General features: G+C 50.0%; 2 protein-coding genes across 4 annotated transcripts in view; both read right to left on the reverse strand.

The window, feature by feature from the left end:
- LOC135829036 (uncharacterized) overlaps window positions 1–443 on the reverse strand; it is a 32,309-nt gene extending 31,866 nt beyond the window's left edge. The window contains exon 1 of the mRNA XM_065341444.1: window positions 99–443. Coding sequence (XP_065197516.1) covers window positions 99–103 — 5 coding nt within the window. The 5' untranslated portion in view covers window positions 104–443. The remainder of the gene's footprint in view (window positions 1–98) is intronic.
- Window positions 444–7,657: 7,214 nt separating this feature from the next.
- The window catches only part of LOC135829035 (uncharacterized), a 32,543-nt gene continuing 20,200 nt past the window's right edge, over window positions 7,658–20,000 (reverse strand). For all 3 annotated transcript variants that reach the window (XM_065341441.1, XM_065341442.1, XM_065341443.1), the window contains 2 exons: window positions 15,039–15,947; window positions 7,658–8,658 (listed from right to left, as the gene is read on the reverse strand). In XM_065341441.1, coding sequence (XP_065197513.1) covers window positions 8,644–8,658; window positions 15,039–15,947 — 924 coding nt within the window. In that variant the 3' untranslated portion in view covers window positions 7,658–8,643. The remainder of the gene's footprint in view (window positions 8,659–15,038; window positions 15,948–20,000) is intronic.

Below are 20,000 nucleotides of genomic sequence, written 5' to 3' on the forward strand. Positions count from 1 at the left end.
AGGGATTGTGGGTAAAGAATGCATGTACCATGTACATACCACAGAAATGCGGGCCCTGGAACATGAGAAAAGAACACCCATATCTACATGTACGTTACCTCATTGTCTCGTTGTCAATGTCCAGTTCTCCCAGTCACATACACATCAGTGCACACTGCCACACAATGCCAGCACTATACTACACTACACTGAACTCTGAGATTAGACTGTGTCTTTACTCCCAGACAAGGCTGTACTACTCTGAGACTAGACTGTGTCTTTACTCCCAGACAAGGCTGTACTACTCTGAGACTAGACTGTGTCTTTACTCCCAAGACAAGGCTGTACTACTCTGAGACTAGGCTACACTGCTCTATCTATCTATCTCTCTCTCTCTGACTAGGCTGTACTGCTCGCTAAGACTAGACTAGACTGCTCCCTCTCTCTCAGACTAGGCTGTACTGCTCTCTCTCTCTCTCTCTCTCTCTCTCTCTCTCTCTCTCTCTCTCTCTCTCTCTCTCTCTCTCTCTCTCTCTCTCTCTCTCTCTCTCTCTCTCTCTCTCTCAGACTAGGCTGGACTGCTCTCTCTCTCTCTCTCTCTCTCAGACTAGGCTGTACTCCACTCTGAGACTAGGCTGTGCAAGTACTTCATGGACACACACAGACAGAGCAACCGACTACAACCAGGAGGAATCTTCTCTGCAGCTCACCTCTTGCTAAGCATTTCGCATCAAAGCACCCATCAGACATCAGACAGCATCACAACAAGTTCACACGCCTACTAACCACCGGGCACACACGTTGGCAATGGAACGACGCTGAACTATGCTGTTACTACTTGTAGTGGAAAGTGCCTGCGATTACCCCAGGGGAGCGCTAAAAGCTGCTGTGCTAATTTAGCACAGCAGATAGAGAGTAGTCACCCGGCATATACCCCCCCCCCCCAGAGGTCTGAAGACAAACAGAGGTCTAAAGACAAAGGGTGACACTCACAGACAAGGTGAAGGTGTCAACAATTCAGGAGGGGGCAAGGAAAAAAGGTGACAGAGGGTGGTCAGCTCGACCAGGGATTGTGAAAAGATGATGTGCTATCTCTTTGACTGGTGTGAAGTATCATAGTGTGAAAAGATGATGTGCTATCTCTCTGGCTGGTGTGAAGTATCATAGTGTGAAAAGATGATGTGCTATCTCTTTGACTGGTGTGAAGTATCATAGTGTGAAAAGATGATTTGCTATCTCTTTGACTGGTGTGAAGTATCATAGTGTGAAAAGATGATGTGCTATCTCTTTGACTGGTGTGAAGTATCATAGTGAGAAAAGATGATGTGCTATCTCTTTGACTGGTGTGAAGTATCATTGTGATACATACAGACACATACAGACACATACAGACACATACAGACACATACATACAGGTGAAAGACTTTTTTCTTTTTTTTCACAGTGTGCCCAAGCCTCTTGTTGTATGGGCAAAATAAACACAAGCGCAACCTCAACAGGAAGAAAATTAGCTAAACTGGAGGGAGGGAGCTAACACTGATGGCTGTGAAAACAGTCTAACACCGAGAGAGCTAAACGTATGGTGCGTGGCTAGCTAGCGAGATGGTGCAAGACTTAGCTGCACTGGGATCACACTTTTAAGATGGTACACGACTGAACAGTGGTCCTGCAATGAGAAATCTGACCCCACCATGAGTAAAATAGCACTGGCACCGGACACATACCTCTGTCCCGGTCAGGCCTCTACAGTCTCTCATTTCTCAGTGTAGGTGCTGACCGCTTTATGCACTACCCACTATCATACGATCCCAGCGGACCTTGCCTGCTTTTCGCGCTAGCTGCTCACAATTTCTCCTTGGGCACCCTGTAAGAAGGCCATAGGCCTGTTGGGTATACCCAAGTAAAACAATAAATACTACTACCACTAGTACTACTACTACACATCACTCTGTGTGCTTGAGTACGGCGCTACTTTACCCCCTGAGCTGTCGATGGATTTCTCTGACCAGAACTATAGTACACTTCAGAGGTTGGTGGTAAGCAGACACCGTACAGCAGAGTGGCGACAGGGATTTGCTGGTGAAACAGTCGTCAGCATTGTGTTGTCTTGTTGTGAATTATGTGCGTTGCGCCGGCTGTAGTATACAGATGCTATCTGGACACCTGAGGTACCGAGATGCGATGACCATTACTAGTCCAATGACACTAATAGTATGTATGATGTCATCGTCACACTATTAGTACGCATGATGTCATCCTCACACTTCACACAAATAGTACATTATGATGTCATCCCAGCACCAAGACTACATAGGCTCCTAAGAGCGTGCAACTCTGGAATCTGGATACCCTTTCTATGGGACACGCCGACGGCGAATCTCACATCATGTGGTGTAGTGTCGCAGTTGTACACTCCCAGCCCGCTTTTAGCGACTAGTGGAGTTGAAAAACAGCACTCCTGACAGAAACCCACTCAGCTTACGCGAGTCACCACGACTCACCAGCATGATCACCAGCATGATCATGACTCGCCAGCATGATCATGGCAGATATTCGGACTGCGCTCACGCTAGCCTTCGGTGCACGTAGTACAAATCGTACTTGGAACATTCTTTTTTTTAATCTTTTCCTTTTTCCTTATATATGTGTGCCTGTAGTCGATCTCATGTAATAAGGCAACACTGCCTGTTTGTTCTTCCAATCCAATCCAATCCAACATGTGATGTGAGTTTTTGCACACTCTGTGACTCTTGGCAGCTTTAATACTTGCTCTTGTGCTAAAATTTCTGAAATTAGAGTATTGTGCAATAAAATGCAGTGTAACAAGTCAGCCATTTGACTTACTGCATACTGGAAGTCTTCTCACACAGAGTGGCAAAGTCTTCGTTCGTGTCGCTGTAGAACCCAGCTAAGCGGCTGCTGCGCATCAAGAAGTGATTCCAATGTCCTCTGTTGTTGCCCACGGTGATCAGCGTCATGGTGATACCAACGACAACCAGCTACTCTTCGGCACGTGTCACCAGCGTGTTGAATATCTGCGGGGAAAAAAGACACAAAAAAGACACTGTGTACAGATGCTCACGCACTTTTACGCGTACACACACGTGCACACGTATGTTTGCACGCGGTCATGCACGCACACACACACATGAACGCATGCGCACACTCATGCACACACACACCCGCATACACACACACACACGCACGCACACACGCGCGCACACACACACACACCTCAGACCTCAGACATGCCCATCACAGAAGCGATGATAGCGAACAGCTATGTTACAACTTGTGCTGGGATTACACCATTCAACAGCTTGCAAGGCTGATGAATTGACCGCCACTATTTTTAGCCTGGTATCCACCACACAGCTGTTTGAAGTGACTTTTTCTGGCCAGTGTGCGACCATAATCGTCGGGAATTGAACCCGCAACCTCTCGATTGGAAATCGACTGCACATACCACTGCACCATATGGGACACACACACACACACACACACACACACACACACACACACACACACACACACACACACACACACACACACACACGCACACACACACACACACACACACACACACACACACACACGACACTCTACCCCTGACTTACAACAGAAGAGAGTGGTTATGTTTGAGAATGCCTCGTTACTACTTCAACACATTGCAGCACAATATTAGAATGTAGCCTAAAAAATCCATCGTTGACTCAAGAAACATTACTGCGGTGCTATTTCTTCTCCGCTCTGTACTAGAGGAATGAACGACGGGCGTGTGATGGCAGGATGGTTAAACTCTGTGCTCTCAAGGTTGGACAAATTTGCAAATCGTCACACACAAGTTTACAAGTTATCCGTTTTGTCCAACCACTAACAATTAAAGCAGGATAATGGTGAGTCAAAGTTTTTTAAAATTTTAAATCCTTGGCTCTCCGTCCGAGCTCAAGATTAAGAAGTCAAAGGCTAACATTTGACAAAAGGAATACTGTACAATGCATTTCAAAACTATTGACGCGTAGGGTTTTTGAAATATTTCAAATTTGGCTGGAACTTTTTGAGAATAGTTTTCGGAATATTGCTCAGGATCGCTCCACAATTACTCTCATATAGTTTCTAAAGCCAAGATTGGATAACAGACGCCCAATTTGGAAAAATTTATGCACAAAGTGATCACAGATTTTATGTGGTATAGATGCTGGCATAACGGTTTTTGCCTACAATTATATTTTTATAGGTACGCGTCTATAGTTTTGAAATGGACTGTAAGTATTTGTTATCGCATGGTTGCAAGGGCCTTATGGCATATTACTGCCCCGAGGGGTTAGCCCAAGGGCCGTAGGCCCGAGGGCTAACCTCGAGGGGCAATATGCCATAAGGCCCGCAACAACCATGCGATAACAAATTATTTTATCACATGGCCCACAGAGCAGACCATTGGGCTGCTGTTGAAATTAGCCCAAATGCCAACACATTATGACCACAATGCATATTGATGTGCTATCATTATCAAAACAGGAAAAACGAAGATATTTCTCCTACACCCTAACAAAAAGTCTGCTACAGGCCATCAGAGAGTATACAGTACTGAAAGACGGAGACAGAAAAGTGCCGGCACCGCATCGTCATAGCAATAGACATGGCAACGACAATAAATACAGCAAAATCATAATTTCAGTTGAAAAATTAAGAGTGCTACCACAAAGAGTTTCTTCATGTTTACATGTGTATCAGGAAGTTGTCAAATACAGTACTGCAACAAGTGCAAGTATTTGACGACTCCCTGGTGTGTAATTCTGAGGACAATTTTTCTTCTTTTTTTTCCAGCTCCAGATAGCTGTATTTTTCATTGCAAAACATTCCTGAATTGTTGTGTTTGTTGTTCAAGCAAAGGTGAAGGCAGAGGACAGATGAGCCTGGTAAGAGTTTTGCGTGGCACATGAAGACCACACACAGGCAGTGACTTTGCGAGGATCTGAAAACGCACGACGCCAAGTTGAATTTGTGTTGTTTCGATTAATTGTTTGTGACCACAGTACCACTTCGAGCAGAACTGAATCTTATCCAAAAGCTTACCGACGGTCAGGCTGGCAACATGACTGAACAAATGATCCCTGCAAGCACCACACGGCAGACATCCGAGGCCATGTCTATTGCCGGGATGTCCATCTCCAAAAAGAATTCCATCTTCGTCTCAATGCTACACTGCGATTCGTCGTAGAGTCGTACATTCTACAGATTCGTCGTAGTCACGCGAGGAAAGCTAAGATCACCACTTTCGACCACGCGTTCACATGTCACGCTGCGCCGTACTGTCACCATGCCCACCATGTTCACATCCCGTAGATTTCACGCGTACAGTCTCAGTCAGGGTTGTGTCTTTGTGGTCCACTTCACAACAATAACACACACAGAAGTCTCTGCTGTGAGCACGGTACGGTGGCTCGGCAATGGGGAAATCCCAAAATCGGTGCGATTTTGCATGAGCCCAAATGTTCAGGTTACCCACAAAGACACAAGCTTTCCAACTCTCTTTGGCCGTTGGAAAGCGTACCCACTGACGACGGGCTTTGGACGCGGGCGTAGGACTGATTTATTGCCCGCTCATACAGACCAGTGATTGGCCCGACCCAAGGAAACACTCACGTGACATGTGATAAATAATACACATGAGAAAAAGTGAGTCACGTGTTGGTAAAACTGTGCGAATATGAGTCACGTGCACCGTAAAAGTATAAAATCTTCCAATTTCCAGCGAACACACCGATATTTTGCTCCGTTTTGCCAGCAAATTTCCTTTCAGAATTCTTCGATATTTTGCTAGCAGAATTGCTAGCAAAATCGGGCTATGCCTAATGCAGGCCAGGATCGACAAGTTTTTTTTCCGGAAAAGAAAGGATGTTCCGATTGATGACACTCTTCAACGAACTTCGAATCGTACACGTATAGTTCAAGCTCCTCAGAAGATGAGGGCTCCGACATCCAAGCAAAGTCAGTAATCTCTACCTGCTGCAGCATGCAGTAGTGACTAGTTGTTACTCCGCAGGAACGGAGTGCTGCGCCAGCGATGTGTTTTAGATGGCCTTGAACGGATTGTCGAGACGACACTGTTTCGCTGTTGTTGTTTCTGTCAAGTGAAGACAATGCTCCTGTGATTATAGAGCATTTCGCATCGTAAAAATGCTAAAAATTTCCGAAAGTACAAACGGACAGGGAAAGTTGTCATTTCGGCATTTCTGGCTCTCAACGAACCCATGGCTTGCATATTCGATCTTTACAAGAAAAGTTGAAAGGGTCTTCAAGCCCTCACTGAACCTGTGTGCCAGTCGATTGCAAACATGTATATGATTATGTGTCCATACTAAATTAATAATGTATATATTATATACAATGTAGGGTAAGCAGCAGCATTTGGCCCTGTACAGGTTTTCCATCGTCCACCACACCACAACTGCGCTCTCCAGCAATGGTGCAGTGGTGGTGTGCTGTGGCAACGTGGAGAGCGCAGTTGTGGTGTGGTCGATGATGGAAGAATATGTGTCCGTAGTTTGTTTGAAAAGCATGCGATTCCAACTAACACAATCGGATTGTCGTAATTACAACCGCACAACTTCAATACAATCTAATTCCATAATACTTTGGCTGTTCAATTTTGGTTCAACCGGAACCCCCCTGTAGAGATCTCTGGATCCGCCCCTGCCTACATCTAGTACATGTACTAGATCTACATCTGACTGTACACAGCTAGCTACTATGTCGTGTCCGGGTATTGCTGCATGTACATGTACGTATTTTTGTATTGTATTGTATTATATTATTTTACTTGGGCATTCCCAACAGACCCTAAGGTCTTCTTACAGGGTGCCCAAGATGAATGAACTTGTTAAGTTCCTGGCGAAATGAATTGGGGATATGATTTGTGCGAAGGGATTCGGGAAGCGCATTAAAGCGGTCAGCACCAAGGAATGAAATAGATCTGTAACCAGCTTGAGCTTGCACAATGGGTAAGGAAAGGGAATAATTGACTTGGCCGCGGGTTACTCTGTCTGTGTGAGCGCAGTCACGGCGAAGGGAGAACATGTCAGAGAGGAGTGAACTGCAGATATTGTGGATGCAACGGAACACGAAGAATATGGACTTAGTATGATATCTTTTGTCTAAGCTAATTATGTGGTATCGCTCAAGCAAGTATGATGTCCGCGTGAATGTGTCATGCTCAAATATGCATCTAAGTGCTCTCTTACTTATGCGTAGCAGCTGATCTCTCACATTGTCAGCGAGGCAGTGGACGTAGGCAGTGCTGGCGTACTCGAGCTTGCTCTGGACTACTGACAAGTAGAACTGCCTTCTGGCCTGGACAGCAAGGTTCCTCCTTCCACGTCGAAAAGCACCTAGTTTCTTTCCGATGTCTTCCCTGAGGGAGTTAGCGTGGGCACTGAAACTTAAAGTTGAATCGAGAGTCAGTCCTAGATACTTAACTTCGTGCGTCCATGGATGCGCGCTTGTTCGCTGGCAGGTCAAAATTGACAGAATTCCCCCAAAACTCTTCTGAAGGTTAATGGATCTGGCAAAAGATCGATAGAATTCCCCTAAAATTCCCAAAAAATTTCTCGACGATAGTATTCCCAAATTATTCCGGGAATAATCCGCGCACCCCCAACTGTGGCAGGTTTAAAAAAGAGAAAGATTTTTCATTCCAAACAATTGAGTATCAACCAGACTGTATTGTGCCATTGTAAATAGGTGTGCGTGTGTGTGTGTGTGTGTGTGTGTGTGTGTGTGTGTGCAGGCAAGAGAAAGGCATGCGTTCCTTGCCGTCGAGAAAATCGAGTCACGCTGAAAAACTAAAAAGCACATCATATGCTAGCAGCAGGACAGCAGCTCAGGATCAGTAGGTGTGCGCGGCGGCGGCGAGGGTGAACGTAACAAATCAACGTGCGGGGAAAAGCTGTGTGCACGGCGAAGATAGCATGTACATTTGCATTACCGGCTTTACTGGCCTGCGTACACGTCATGTCAACAAGTAAAACAAGTATGTAGAAATCACAGCACTCTTTAAAACAATCCACAAAAACAAAACAAAAAACAATCCATAGAAAACATTTGACATAACAATTACAGCTTTTGTGATAAGGTCTGTTCGATCTGACGGCTCATGTTATGTTGTTTTTGTTGTCATTTATCATTTTGGACATGAACTGTTAGCGTGGTTCATCACTGTGCCTGCTGGCCCACTCATCCCCGCTAGTACTAGGACTAAGAGAACTACTATTACTACAACAGGTCATCCGCTATACGCACACATACATAATAGATTTAAGCACAGAGAGAGAGAGAGAGAGAGAGAAAAAAGAAGAAGCCATGATTGAACAGCAGAGCCATGCTCAAACAGCAGGTACAGATGAATAGCATCACTGTATAGCAGAATCATATTACGTGAAATCTTTCAGGCCCTATGATGGCGGCTCAGAGTTAAAACTTGGCGGATTTTCGTGCAGTTCAAAGCGTTCGGACTTCAAGAACTGATTGATCAAAACAAACTGAAGAGTTGACGGGAGGAGAAGGGCGCGTACGTGTAGCACTGTGCTCATGTGATACTGCCTACTTGAATGTGATCGGACTGAGGCTAATGGTGTGAACCGCCGCCCAATGATGAACTTGTATTCATATCTCACGGATCTGAACAGACAAGAGAACAGACAAAGAACGTATGTGAACAGACAAGTACCCACACGCACATGCACAGACACACACACACATGCATGCATGCACACACACACACACACACACACGCATATACACACACTCACAAACGCACACACACACACATAAACACACACGCACACACATGCACACATACACATGCACACACACATGCACACACACACATGCACACACACATGCACACACACATGCACACACCTTCCTTCCTTTCCTTCTTCCACTGCCATGACTGGCTATGTGGCCCCATACGGGGCAGACCAGTAGACGTGTTGTGCACCGGGCGGGGAACGCCAGACTCAGCGCGCGCGGGTCGCGCGAACAGCGTTACATTTGTGCCTCCCAATATCCTGTGGCCGACGAAAACTGCGCGCACAAGTGCCACAGATGAGGGGCTTCGCCACAGGCTCCATGCGGGACTGGACAATAGCGTCGACAGCGTCACGGCAGGTGACCCGCCATCCCTGTCGATCTTGGACCATGTCACCAAGCTGCTCCAGAGGAACACGAACAGCCATCAAGTCGCACTTCGCGGAGTCCTTCCAGCGCTTAAGGGGTCCATGCGGTGGATGTTTGGACGGTAACGCGCGGTACAGCAGCTGATGAGGGATTCGGTCTTGCATGCAGGACACGTGGCCAAGCCATCGAAGTCGGTGGACTATGACTTTATCCGCGATCTCATTCATAGTGCCCTACATCTTGCAAACCTGAAGAGAGGAGATGTGCTCCTCTATTTAACTTGAGGATGGAGCGCACGCACTGCAGGTGAAAGTACTCCAGGCGATGGAAATCACGCTGCCTGACGGTCCAACTCCACGATCCATAAAGAAGGACGGCCAGGAAAGTCACTCCATACACAATGCGCTTGATGGCGATGCTGAAGTCATCACTGTCGAAAACCGACTCCCGCAGCGTACAGAATGCACCCGATGCAGCAGCAACTCGCCGAGACACATCAAACGAGCTCTGGGCATCTGGCATAACATGACAACCGAGATAGAGAAAGGCCTCAACGTGGTCAACAACACCATCCAAAGGGGTCTGGTCGGCATCTACAGTACTAGCCCCAGCCGCCATGAATTTGATCTTGGACATATTGACACTAAGGCCAAACGCGCCAGCTACATCCCTGAACGAGGATAGAGCCCTCTCAGCACTAGCATGCGTAACTGCGAGCAGGGCTGAATCATCCGGAAACTGACACTCCGTCAGCCGAATTCTGCGATGCTCTGCAAATCTGGTGTTGAAAAGCCCCTCTCTTTCTTCTCTTTCTTTCAACACACACACACACACACACACACACACCACACACACACACCACACACACACACACACACACACACACACACACACACACACACACACAAACACACACAAACACACACACACACACACACACACACACACACACACACCTTGGACACCCAACGCCAGAGGCGATGATAGCGATGCTACAGCAGAAGCCATAGCAGCTTGTGCTGGGATTGCACCATTCAACAGCTTGCAAGCCTGAAGAAATGACCGCCACTATTCAGCCTGGTCTACACCACACAGCTATGAAGTGGCTTTTTCTGGCCAGTGAATCCCTACTTTTTGGTCTTTTTTCATTTTTTTCACGCACACACATCACACCACGTGGCCACATACTCCGGCATGCACTGCCGGGCTGTTGGTAACCACCCAGGAGAATTAAAGAAAAGTCAGGAGGAGTCTGAGAAAGAGAAGAAAGACGTGTGTGACCATAATCGTCGGGAATCGAACCCGCAACCTATCGATTGGAAATCGCTGCACATACCACTGCACCATATGGGACACACACACACACACACACACACACACACACACACACACACACACACACACACACACACACACACACACATTGAATGCGAAATATCAACTGCCAAGAGAAGCAAACGTCAGCAGCAGAGTGAAGGCCAATCAGCTACCCTACTACCCATCCCCTCCCCACCCCATTGCCTTTGCCACCACCCTACTACCCATCCCCTTCCGTATTTTTCCGGTGTTAAGTCGACCTTTTACAACTAAAAATAGAAAGAGAAATTGTGGGGTCGACTTACAACCGGGATTCGACTCATAACCAGGAACTATCAGTACCTTACAAAAAATGACCTGAACCACATGTACGAGTGCACCATGTGTACAAATTTTTGCCAGTTTATTGGCTTTTTTCAAGGATTTGGACGTTATACTCTCCAACAAGGAATGTTTACATGATTTGTTGATGTGTTAGTAGCAGGGAATGGTTAATAGTGCTTCGTTGGGTGAAAACTTTAAAATGCAGAATTGAGACCTCCGGATACGGGGGTTGACCTATAACCGGGGTCGACTTACAACCAGTAAAATACGGTACGTGTGCAAGTGCGTGTACGTAACACACACACACACACATACACACACATACACACACCTTGAACCTTGAACCTTGAACCTTGAACCTTGAACGCCCATTGCCATAGCAATGATAGCGATGGCTTCCTCACGCTGAGGCTCTAAACTCGAAATCTTCAGTATGGCGCATGCCGCTTGAGGTCACCAGGACGACGGAACACTCTGTCACAGCGGTAGTTGGGGCACGGGATGTCTGGGGCCTCCTTCTCGACCCTCTGTCGACAACACTGAAACCAGGTGGATCTCTCCTGCGCTGTGTCATACCAGTCCGCTTCAGGCAAACCAACGACAGCAAAGTCCGAGGACACAACATCCCGCCAGCGCTTCTTGGGACCATGTTGCGGGCGTTTGCAGGGCAGTTCGCCGAACAGCATCTGCTTGGGCAGCCGGGTCTCCTTCATCTGTGCAACATGACCATGTCTCCGCACCGTAGAGAAGAGCAGGAAGGGCGATAGCACGATACACCAGCCGCTTGGTGTGGACCGAGAGATGTACGCACTGAAATATTGGAGACCTGAGCACGCCGAACAGCAGGGATGCCTGCGCCAAACGAGCAGCGAGGTCCGCATCCACCGTTCCGTCAGCAGAGAGCACGCTGCCAAGGTACCGGAACCCGTCCACCATGTCAATCCTGCTATCACCACCGAGTTGAACGGGATCAACTGATGTTGGTTGACCCACCGCCATGCCCTTCGTCTTCCTAATGCTGACAGTCAGTCCCCATCGCTGTGCACACAAGATGAACTCGGACGTCATGCACTTAAATCTCTCTCTGGTGGTTGCATACAACGCTGCATTATCGGCGAACTGGGACTCAGTCACCCTCGTCGCGGATAACCGGGACTTCGCCGTGCGGTCCCCAACCAGCTTGCGACCGTTTCTGAACAGCAGGTCGACTCCAGCGTCTGGACAACGTGCGCGCCAGTCCGCAACCACCACACTGAAATACAGGTTGAAGAGGGTGGGTGCTAGAGTATATCCTTGACGCAGCCCATTAGATGTTGTCGGAAAGCTTACCGTTGACTCGCACCTTCGCAATCATACCCTCATGAAGGGACTTGATGAGTCCCAACATAACCAGCGGGACACCCAGCCTATCCAGCACACTCCAGAGCGCTGTGCGGGGGATGGAGTCGTACGCCTTCTGAAGATCTACAAACAAGATGTAAAGAGACGTATCGTGCTCAATAGTCTTCTCCACTAATTGACGTGCACAGAAGATCATGTCCGTGCAACCTCGACCTCGCCGAAAACCACACTGAGAATCCGGAAGAATTTCCTCAGCCACAACCTGCAAACGGTCCTGCATAACCCGGGCAAACACCTTTCCAGCGACATCCAGTAAGCTGATGCCCCTCCAGTTATCGCAGTAGCGAAGGTCACCTTTTTTGGGGACAGGGACCACCACCGCATTCCGCCAATCATCCACTACTGAACCCTTGGCCCAGATGTCACCCAAGAGTTGGTGGAAAGCAGCAAGAAAGTCTGCTCCAGCGTGGACTAGCATATCCGGCAATATGCCCGATTCACCACCAGCTTTACCGAGGCTCAGCTTCTTGAGAGCACGGCTAATTTCTTGGTGCGTGGGCGGGTTATCTAACTCATGGCGGGTAGGATGGCGTTCCAGGGACTCCAGCGAACTGTCGGAAAACTGATTTGTGATGTTGAGGACACCATCAAAATGCCGCTGCCAGCGGTCACAAGTCGCAGCAGGGTCGGTCGTAAGGTTACCATTCTCGTCCATCACAGACAAGGGACGTGCTGGCTTACGGCCAACATTCACTTCCTGTAATTGGCGGACACATTCCCACCGCATCCTGCTATGGCAATCCAAGTTGTCAACATGGGTGGCGACCCGTTCGATTCACGCTTCCTTGGCAGCATTCACGGCACGCTGCACTGCCCTTTGCTGCATACGAAACACCAGCTTGCTATCACGAGTGTCCTTCTGAAGGAACTCCTGGTGTGCCGCATTCTTCCGCTCAATCAGAGGCCTGAGGGTATCTGCGCTGTCACGGAACCAGTCCGGCTGTCGTCGTGTCTCGTATCCCAACACCTCGCTGGAAGCCGCCACCACGCATTTGCGCATTGCCGCCCACTCCTGCTCTGTGTCCACACCACCATCCACGTCCACAGCCTCAGCAGGCAGGAGATCAGACACTTTCTTTGAAAACGCCTTACTCACTTTGTCATCCCTCAGCCTAGCAACAGCAATTGGACGGGATCTTGCAGATGCCACGGGATTAAACCTCTTGTGACCGACCTCGTAACTAAACTTGCCACGTACCATGGAGTGATCCGGCCCGCCTTTCGCACCACGCATCACCTGCACATCATGCCACTCACTCCTCTGATCCGCACGGACAACAACATAGTCAATCAGGTGTACCTCCTTCGTAGCTGGGTGCATCCATGTGCCATAAAACTTCTTCCTGAACCAGGTGTTCATAACAGAGAGACGGTTTACATTACAAAATACTAGAAGATCCTCCCCAGCAGCGTTGCATTGTCCAATTCCATGTGGGCCAACTACGTCACTCAACGACCTGTCACAAAAGGAATTGACACCCACTCGCGCATTGAAGTCGCCCAAAATCACCAGTCGGTCAGTACGAGGCACTGCGTCGATAACAAGCTGCAGATCGTCCATGAATTTGTTCTTGATGTGTGGAGGTGCTTTCGATGTCGGAGCATACACGTTCACGACAGTGAGATACGACTCTGCCCTGGCACGATGAAAACCAGTGGGCAACGACCCGTCACCAGTGTCGAAAGATTAGAATTCCCAATCTCTCGATTTATCAACACAGGTCACAAGTCCGATCTCACCTCTACAGGTGGCACACATCATAGGACAAATGAGTCTGTAGTAATCGCTCTTTCCAGAATAATACTAGAGAACAACAAAACTGAAAACCACTCGTGTCCAAGAAGAGCAGCATAAAAACCCACCACCGTGGGAGAAGCAAACACATTCGCAAAAGCGCGCCAAACTGTGCTGCATGCACGTGCCTTGACAAGTACATGTACAGTCATGCATACGTGGGCCAGAACAAGTCATACAAAGCACGGGAACGTGGGCATGGAACTAGCGTTTTGTACTGAAACAAGAACAGGCACAAACATGATACAAATCGTGCGACAAGGTCGCCGCGACAACCAGCTGATAGATGAAAGCGAGCGCTGACAATTCTTGAACTTACTGCCGACCAAGTCTCGCCCGCGCGTTTCCAGGCCCTCGTCATCTCGTTGTTGAAATAAATTCCAACGCCCTCACCCCGCTGTCCACTCTCGTCATCAACAGGCAGTGGACACCCCGAGTGAACGAATGTTCCTCCACAGGCAGGCCACACATCAGACCCGAACCATTTCGTCTCCTGCACGCCAGCAATTCCAACGTGACACCTTTAAAATTCCGAGACAAGCAAATCCAACTTTCTATCAACCGAACACTCTCCAACTCGCTTCCTGCATACTCTGACGTCTCTGCTGGACTCGAGGAGTGTCCTGACGTTCCAGGAGGCCACAAACACCTTTCGTCTCTCAACATTCTTCTTCGCTCTCGCCATAAACAAATTTTGAATTTTCGAATTTCTCCGCGTGAAGAAGCCAACTCGTGCCGTGTGTGTTCAACAAACAGCTCTCAGCAGGGGGCAAGCCTGCTGTAGAGCGCCACTACAGCCATCTCCTGGTCTACACCACATGGAGATGGACTGTGTCCTGTGGCAAACTCAAGAAACAGGAGCACCAAAAAGTGCAACCGTTCTTCTCCAGACCAGAACACACACATACACACACACGCACACACACACACACACGCACACACACACACACACACACACACACACACGCACACACACGCACACACACACCTGCACACACACACACCTGCACACGCCGCACACACTCGTCTACAGCATTCTTACGTAAGAGTCGAGTGCCGGCGTGGCAGTGGCAGGATGCTGTGCACCAGGAGGAGGAGGCAGCATTCTCACTTGACTAGGTAGACCGGGTAGAGGATACGGTGACGGTGCGTAGCTAGGTAATGCTTGACCAGCAGCCGCTGCTGCTACTACATGCTGATAAGCCGCTGCGGCTTGCTGATAAGCCTTTGCGGCTTCCGCACACTGATAAGCTAATAATATGGTCCTATCAAGAAGGATAGTGAGACACCCATGATTGCCTGCTGCCAAATAAGGATATGTCTGCCGCTGCGTAAGAGGAGAGTAGGCACCAGAAGCAGCAGCAGTAGCAGACACGTTCCAATGTGGCAATGCGTGCATTCCCGGCATTGTGTGCATTCCCGGCATTCCCGGCATTGTCATTGCCTGAGGAGCAGCGTGTCTTGGAGCTAGTGCTGCTGCTGCTGCTGCTGCTGCATTATGATATTGGGCATAGTATCCAGGAGGTATGGAGCGGTCGCGGTGGTCTCTTGTCGATAACGACACCGTTAGTGATGATGATGGCTGCACTGTCTGTGACCGGGTCTGAGGTCTCCTTTGCTCTGCCTGTTGTGCTTCCAATGTACCGTCTTGCTGCTGTCGCTTCTGCTGTCGCTGCTGCTGTCGCTGCTGCTGTCTCCGCTGCTGTTGTTTTTGTTTAGGTGTGCGTGAGGAACTATCTTGCTGCTGCTGCTGCTGCTTGGGGTGCTGTGGAAGATCATCCTGCTGTGGTGCAATTGTCAGTGCCTGCTGTTGCCGCTGGTGACCAGGAAGCAGTTGCTGCTGCTGCTGCTGACCATCAGTTAGCAGTGGACCACTGGAAAGCGCAAGCTTATCTAACTTGCCCAACACATCCCTGTGCTCGTGTGCAAGATCACACAGCTTGTCATGATCCTACAGATGTAAATAAACACATACACACACACACATACACGCACACACACACACACACACACACACACACACACACACACACACACACACACACATACACGCACACGTGCACGCACACACACACATACCCACATGCACACACACACACGTGCACACACACACACACATGCACACACACACACACATGCACACGCCCACACACCACACAGCGTATCACATGTATCAAACATGGAAGTCTATAGGTCACATGCATACTTGCTGCTTGCCTACAAGACTATCTGTCAATCACGTCACATGGCTCAAGCGTAAAGCAAACAATACAGTGGGAACAGCGTACATATATGGGGAGACAGTCGGCACCGCTAGTCAATGTCGTCGGGCGCGACTTCCTGTCTGTTGTGAACCTCACGATTTAACCAGGCGACTGGTGTACGCATGAGCACGTGACCGCTTACTCGCCCGTGTTCAAATGGGAATAAGGGCCGAACGCTGCATCGTAGCCTTTTCGGACCAAACCAGTCGACGCAGCGTCCAAAAGACTACAACATATGAACCAATCCCGGTCATCCATGCTTTTATAAGACGGAAACGGCGCTTTTAGTGACATTTTGCATACAAATCCCCATCTAGTAGGGCGCAGTCACTCAGTTTCGGTGGAAGTGGCGAGTTCGATTGGGAATAAAGGAGGAAGGGAGCGTCTCAGCTTTCTCGGACCAAGACCATTCGACTCAGCACCCCGAAGACTACAACTGTTGATTTTACGGTATACTTCCCCTTTAATAGTGTCGCGACTGAATTTGGGCTAACGGTCAGTTCATCGAAAACCAAGCTTCTCGTGGCTGGTTCCCACGCCTCTGCAGATGATTGTGCGCCTTTGGAGCTCGCGGGTGTTGATATTGAGTGTGTCCCTAACTTTAAGTACCTAGGCTCCATCATACAGTGTGGCGGGTGATCGTCTTTGGACGTAGATGCTCGTATAGACAGCACTTTACGGGTTTGTCGTCCATTGAGGAGTTCCGTTTTTAACAACCGGCACCTGGATACCCACATCAAGAGATGCGTGTTCAACGCTTGCGTGATGTCGCTATTGCTTTTCGGTTCCGAGTGTTGGACACCTCTCCAACGTGATTTGCAGCGCCTGTCCGTGTTTCACACGAGATGTGTGAGGTCGATTCTTGGCGTATCCCGTTCACAGTGCTGGAGGGATCACATTTCCAACGTACAACTGTTGGAACTGTGGGGTGATCCTGAGCCACTCAACATCAAGGTTGCGAACCGCCGGCTGGAGTGGTTGGGCGATGTGGTCCGCATGGAGTCGGAGAGGATGCCGCGTCAGGTCCTATTCGGGACAATACTTGCTTGTCGCCCGGGTCCATGGTCCTCGGCGCCGCTGGAAGGACTGTGCAGTGTCCGATCTCAAGTCCCGTGATGTATATGATAGCTGGTATGCAAGTGTACGGGAGTCTCGCGCCGAGTGGAGGTCAGTGTACACCTCCACAGACGCTGATGCATCTTCTTCGCACAGCGGCCTTAGGAATGCGGCTGCTGCACACAACTGCTCTGTGTGCAAGAGGTCTTTCTCGCGCCCCCAGGATCGTGCCAGGAACAAGTGTACTGCAGTGCGTACAAAGCCAGTGAATGAACAGCGCGGAGCATGTTCGTGTGATCGCTGCGGCCGTTGGTTCTTGAGCCGTGGTCACCTTGCCCGTCACAAATGCGTGGCTCAGTCCCCAGCCGCAGTGGAACCGTGTTGTGGCGCCCACTGTGCGTCCTGCGGCCGCTGCTTCCGTTCGGTCCAGGGCAGGAATAGACACCACAGCTCAGGTTCTCCCCCGGTCATACGTCAGTCTCGTAGTAACAGTCGTAGGTGACCTGAATCCTGGCGATCTCTCGTTGTTTGTGTCCCGGACGCCGTGGGACGGCGTTCTCATCTTCTCTCTCCGTTGCTCCGCCGCTTCTTCCCAGAAGCCTGGCTGGAATATGATAAGCATTTCCGGCAACTGGCCGCACGTGACCCCACCAAACAGTGGGACCTCATTGACCACAACCTGTGGCAGCTTTGCACCACGGGACAGGCACGACCATCCTGCCCAGCCTGCCGTATGGTACACCCGATGGGGTCGGGTCGTAGCCCCTTTCGTCCATCCAGCAGCTACGGATCCGGTCGATCAACAGCAACTCCTGGAGCGCAAGCACCCACATCCAACCTGTCCTTCCACGGCCGTCCCATCTGTAGGAACTTCAACTACTCCACCTGCCGGGGCCCCTGCCCCCGCGCCCATGTTTGCCTACAGTGTCATGGCAAGCACCCGGCCAGCACCTGTCAAACCCACGCAGCCGGCAGCAACGCCAGGAGAACGGGAAATGGGTCCAACCCAGGCTCCCGCAGTGTCCAACCTGCCCCGCGTTCCTGAGGCTGCATCGCCTTCCAGGACACCCACGCACTCCACACACCGTTCCCCAGCACCCCACTGCCCGGCACCACTGCATATTGTCAACTCACCTATAGCTGTCCCGCTTGCACCTAGTCTTCCGGTTTTGGATCACCTAGTAACCACACCGCTGCATGTACCACGTTTCCGCAAACTGCTCGCGGCGCACCCTGACACATCTTTCTCATCTTATGTATTATCAGGCCTCACTGACGGTTTCAACATCGGTCACACGGGCCCTCGCCGATCAATAATTTCACCAAACCTATCTTCCGCGAAAGGTCAGGAAGACTACATCGCATCCCACCTCCAAGACTGTGTCGCCAGCGGCCAAACCGCCGGCCCGTTCTCTACTTGCCCGTTCCCCGCCATGTAATGTTCTGGTCTGGGCATTGTGCCGAAAAAGAACGGTCGCCTGCGCGTCATCCATCACTTGTCTGCACCCGCCGGCAGTAGCGTCAACGACCATATCAGCTCCTCCGACTACAGCTTGCAGTACGTCAGAGTCGACGACGCGATACGTCACATCTTGTCAGTCGGCCCGGGCGCCTTACTCACAAAACTGGACATTCGGAACGCGTTCCGCCTGATACCGGTCCGCCCACAAGACTGGCCACTCCTGGGCATCCACTGGAACGACCAGTTCTTTTATGAGCGAGTGCTTCCGTTCGGACTGCTCTCCAGCTCGTTTATATTCGACAAAGTAGCCACAGCCATCGAGTGGATCATACAGTTCCACTTCCGCATCCCGGCCCTCCTGCACTATCTGGACGACTTCCTCTCCGTATCCACGGGTGACCTGTCCCTCGCAACCCAGCACCGGGAGATAATTGTAGCTGCCTTCGAATACCTCCAGGTGCCCCTGGCTATGGAAAAGCTCGAGGGCCCGGCAACCATCTTAACTTTCCTCGGCATCTGCCTCGACACGGTCTGCATGGAAGCTCGTCTCCCACATGACAAACTGGCCGAGCTGCGAATGCTCCTCACGGAGTTCAGCTCCCTCCGCTGTACTACTGTGGCAAAGTTCGCCTCATTCCTGGGCAAGCTTACCTTTGCCTCAGCGGTAGTCACGCCTGGCCGTACCTTTATGCGTCGCCTCTGGGACGTGTCAAAGCGATTCCATGGAGCCCCCGCACACTACAAGATTGTCCTGAGCGCCGAGTGTAAGAAGGACACCCAGTGGTGGTTCACACTCATTCGCGACTGGAACGGGAAGTCCTTCTTTCTCTCCCTGAATATCACGCCGGCGACTGAACTTGGCTTGTTCACTGACGCCAGCGGCTCCATTGGCTGGGGAGCGTTCTACGGCAACGAGCAGCGATGGATTCAGGGCCGATGGCATGCAGACGATCAGCCTAAGTCCATCGAGTTCAAGGAGCTCTACACCTTCACTGCAGCGTTCGGTGCCTGGGGCGAAAAGTGGGGCCGTCGGCGCATTGTCATCCACTGTGACAATCGGTCAGTTGTCGACTGCGTTGCCTCGGGAACATCCAAATCCCCGTCGGTCATGTTGTTGCTGCGCACCCTGTTCATGATTTGTGCCAGGCATGATTTCACTGTTTCTGCAGACCATGTACCAGGAGTTTATAACTGTATTGCGGATGCTTTGTCTCACTTTAAC

The sequence above is a fragment of the Sycon ciliatum genome, chromosome 13 (assembly GCF_964019385.1).
Source record: "Sycon ciliatum chromosome 13, ocSycCili1.1, whole genome shotgun sequence".
Taxonomy (NCBI): domain Eukaryota; kingdom Metazoa; phylum Porifera; class Calcarea; order Leucosolenida; family Sycettidae; genus Sycon; species Sycon ciliatum.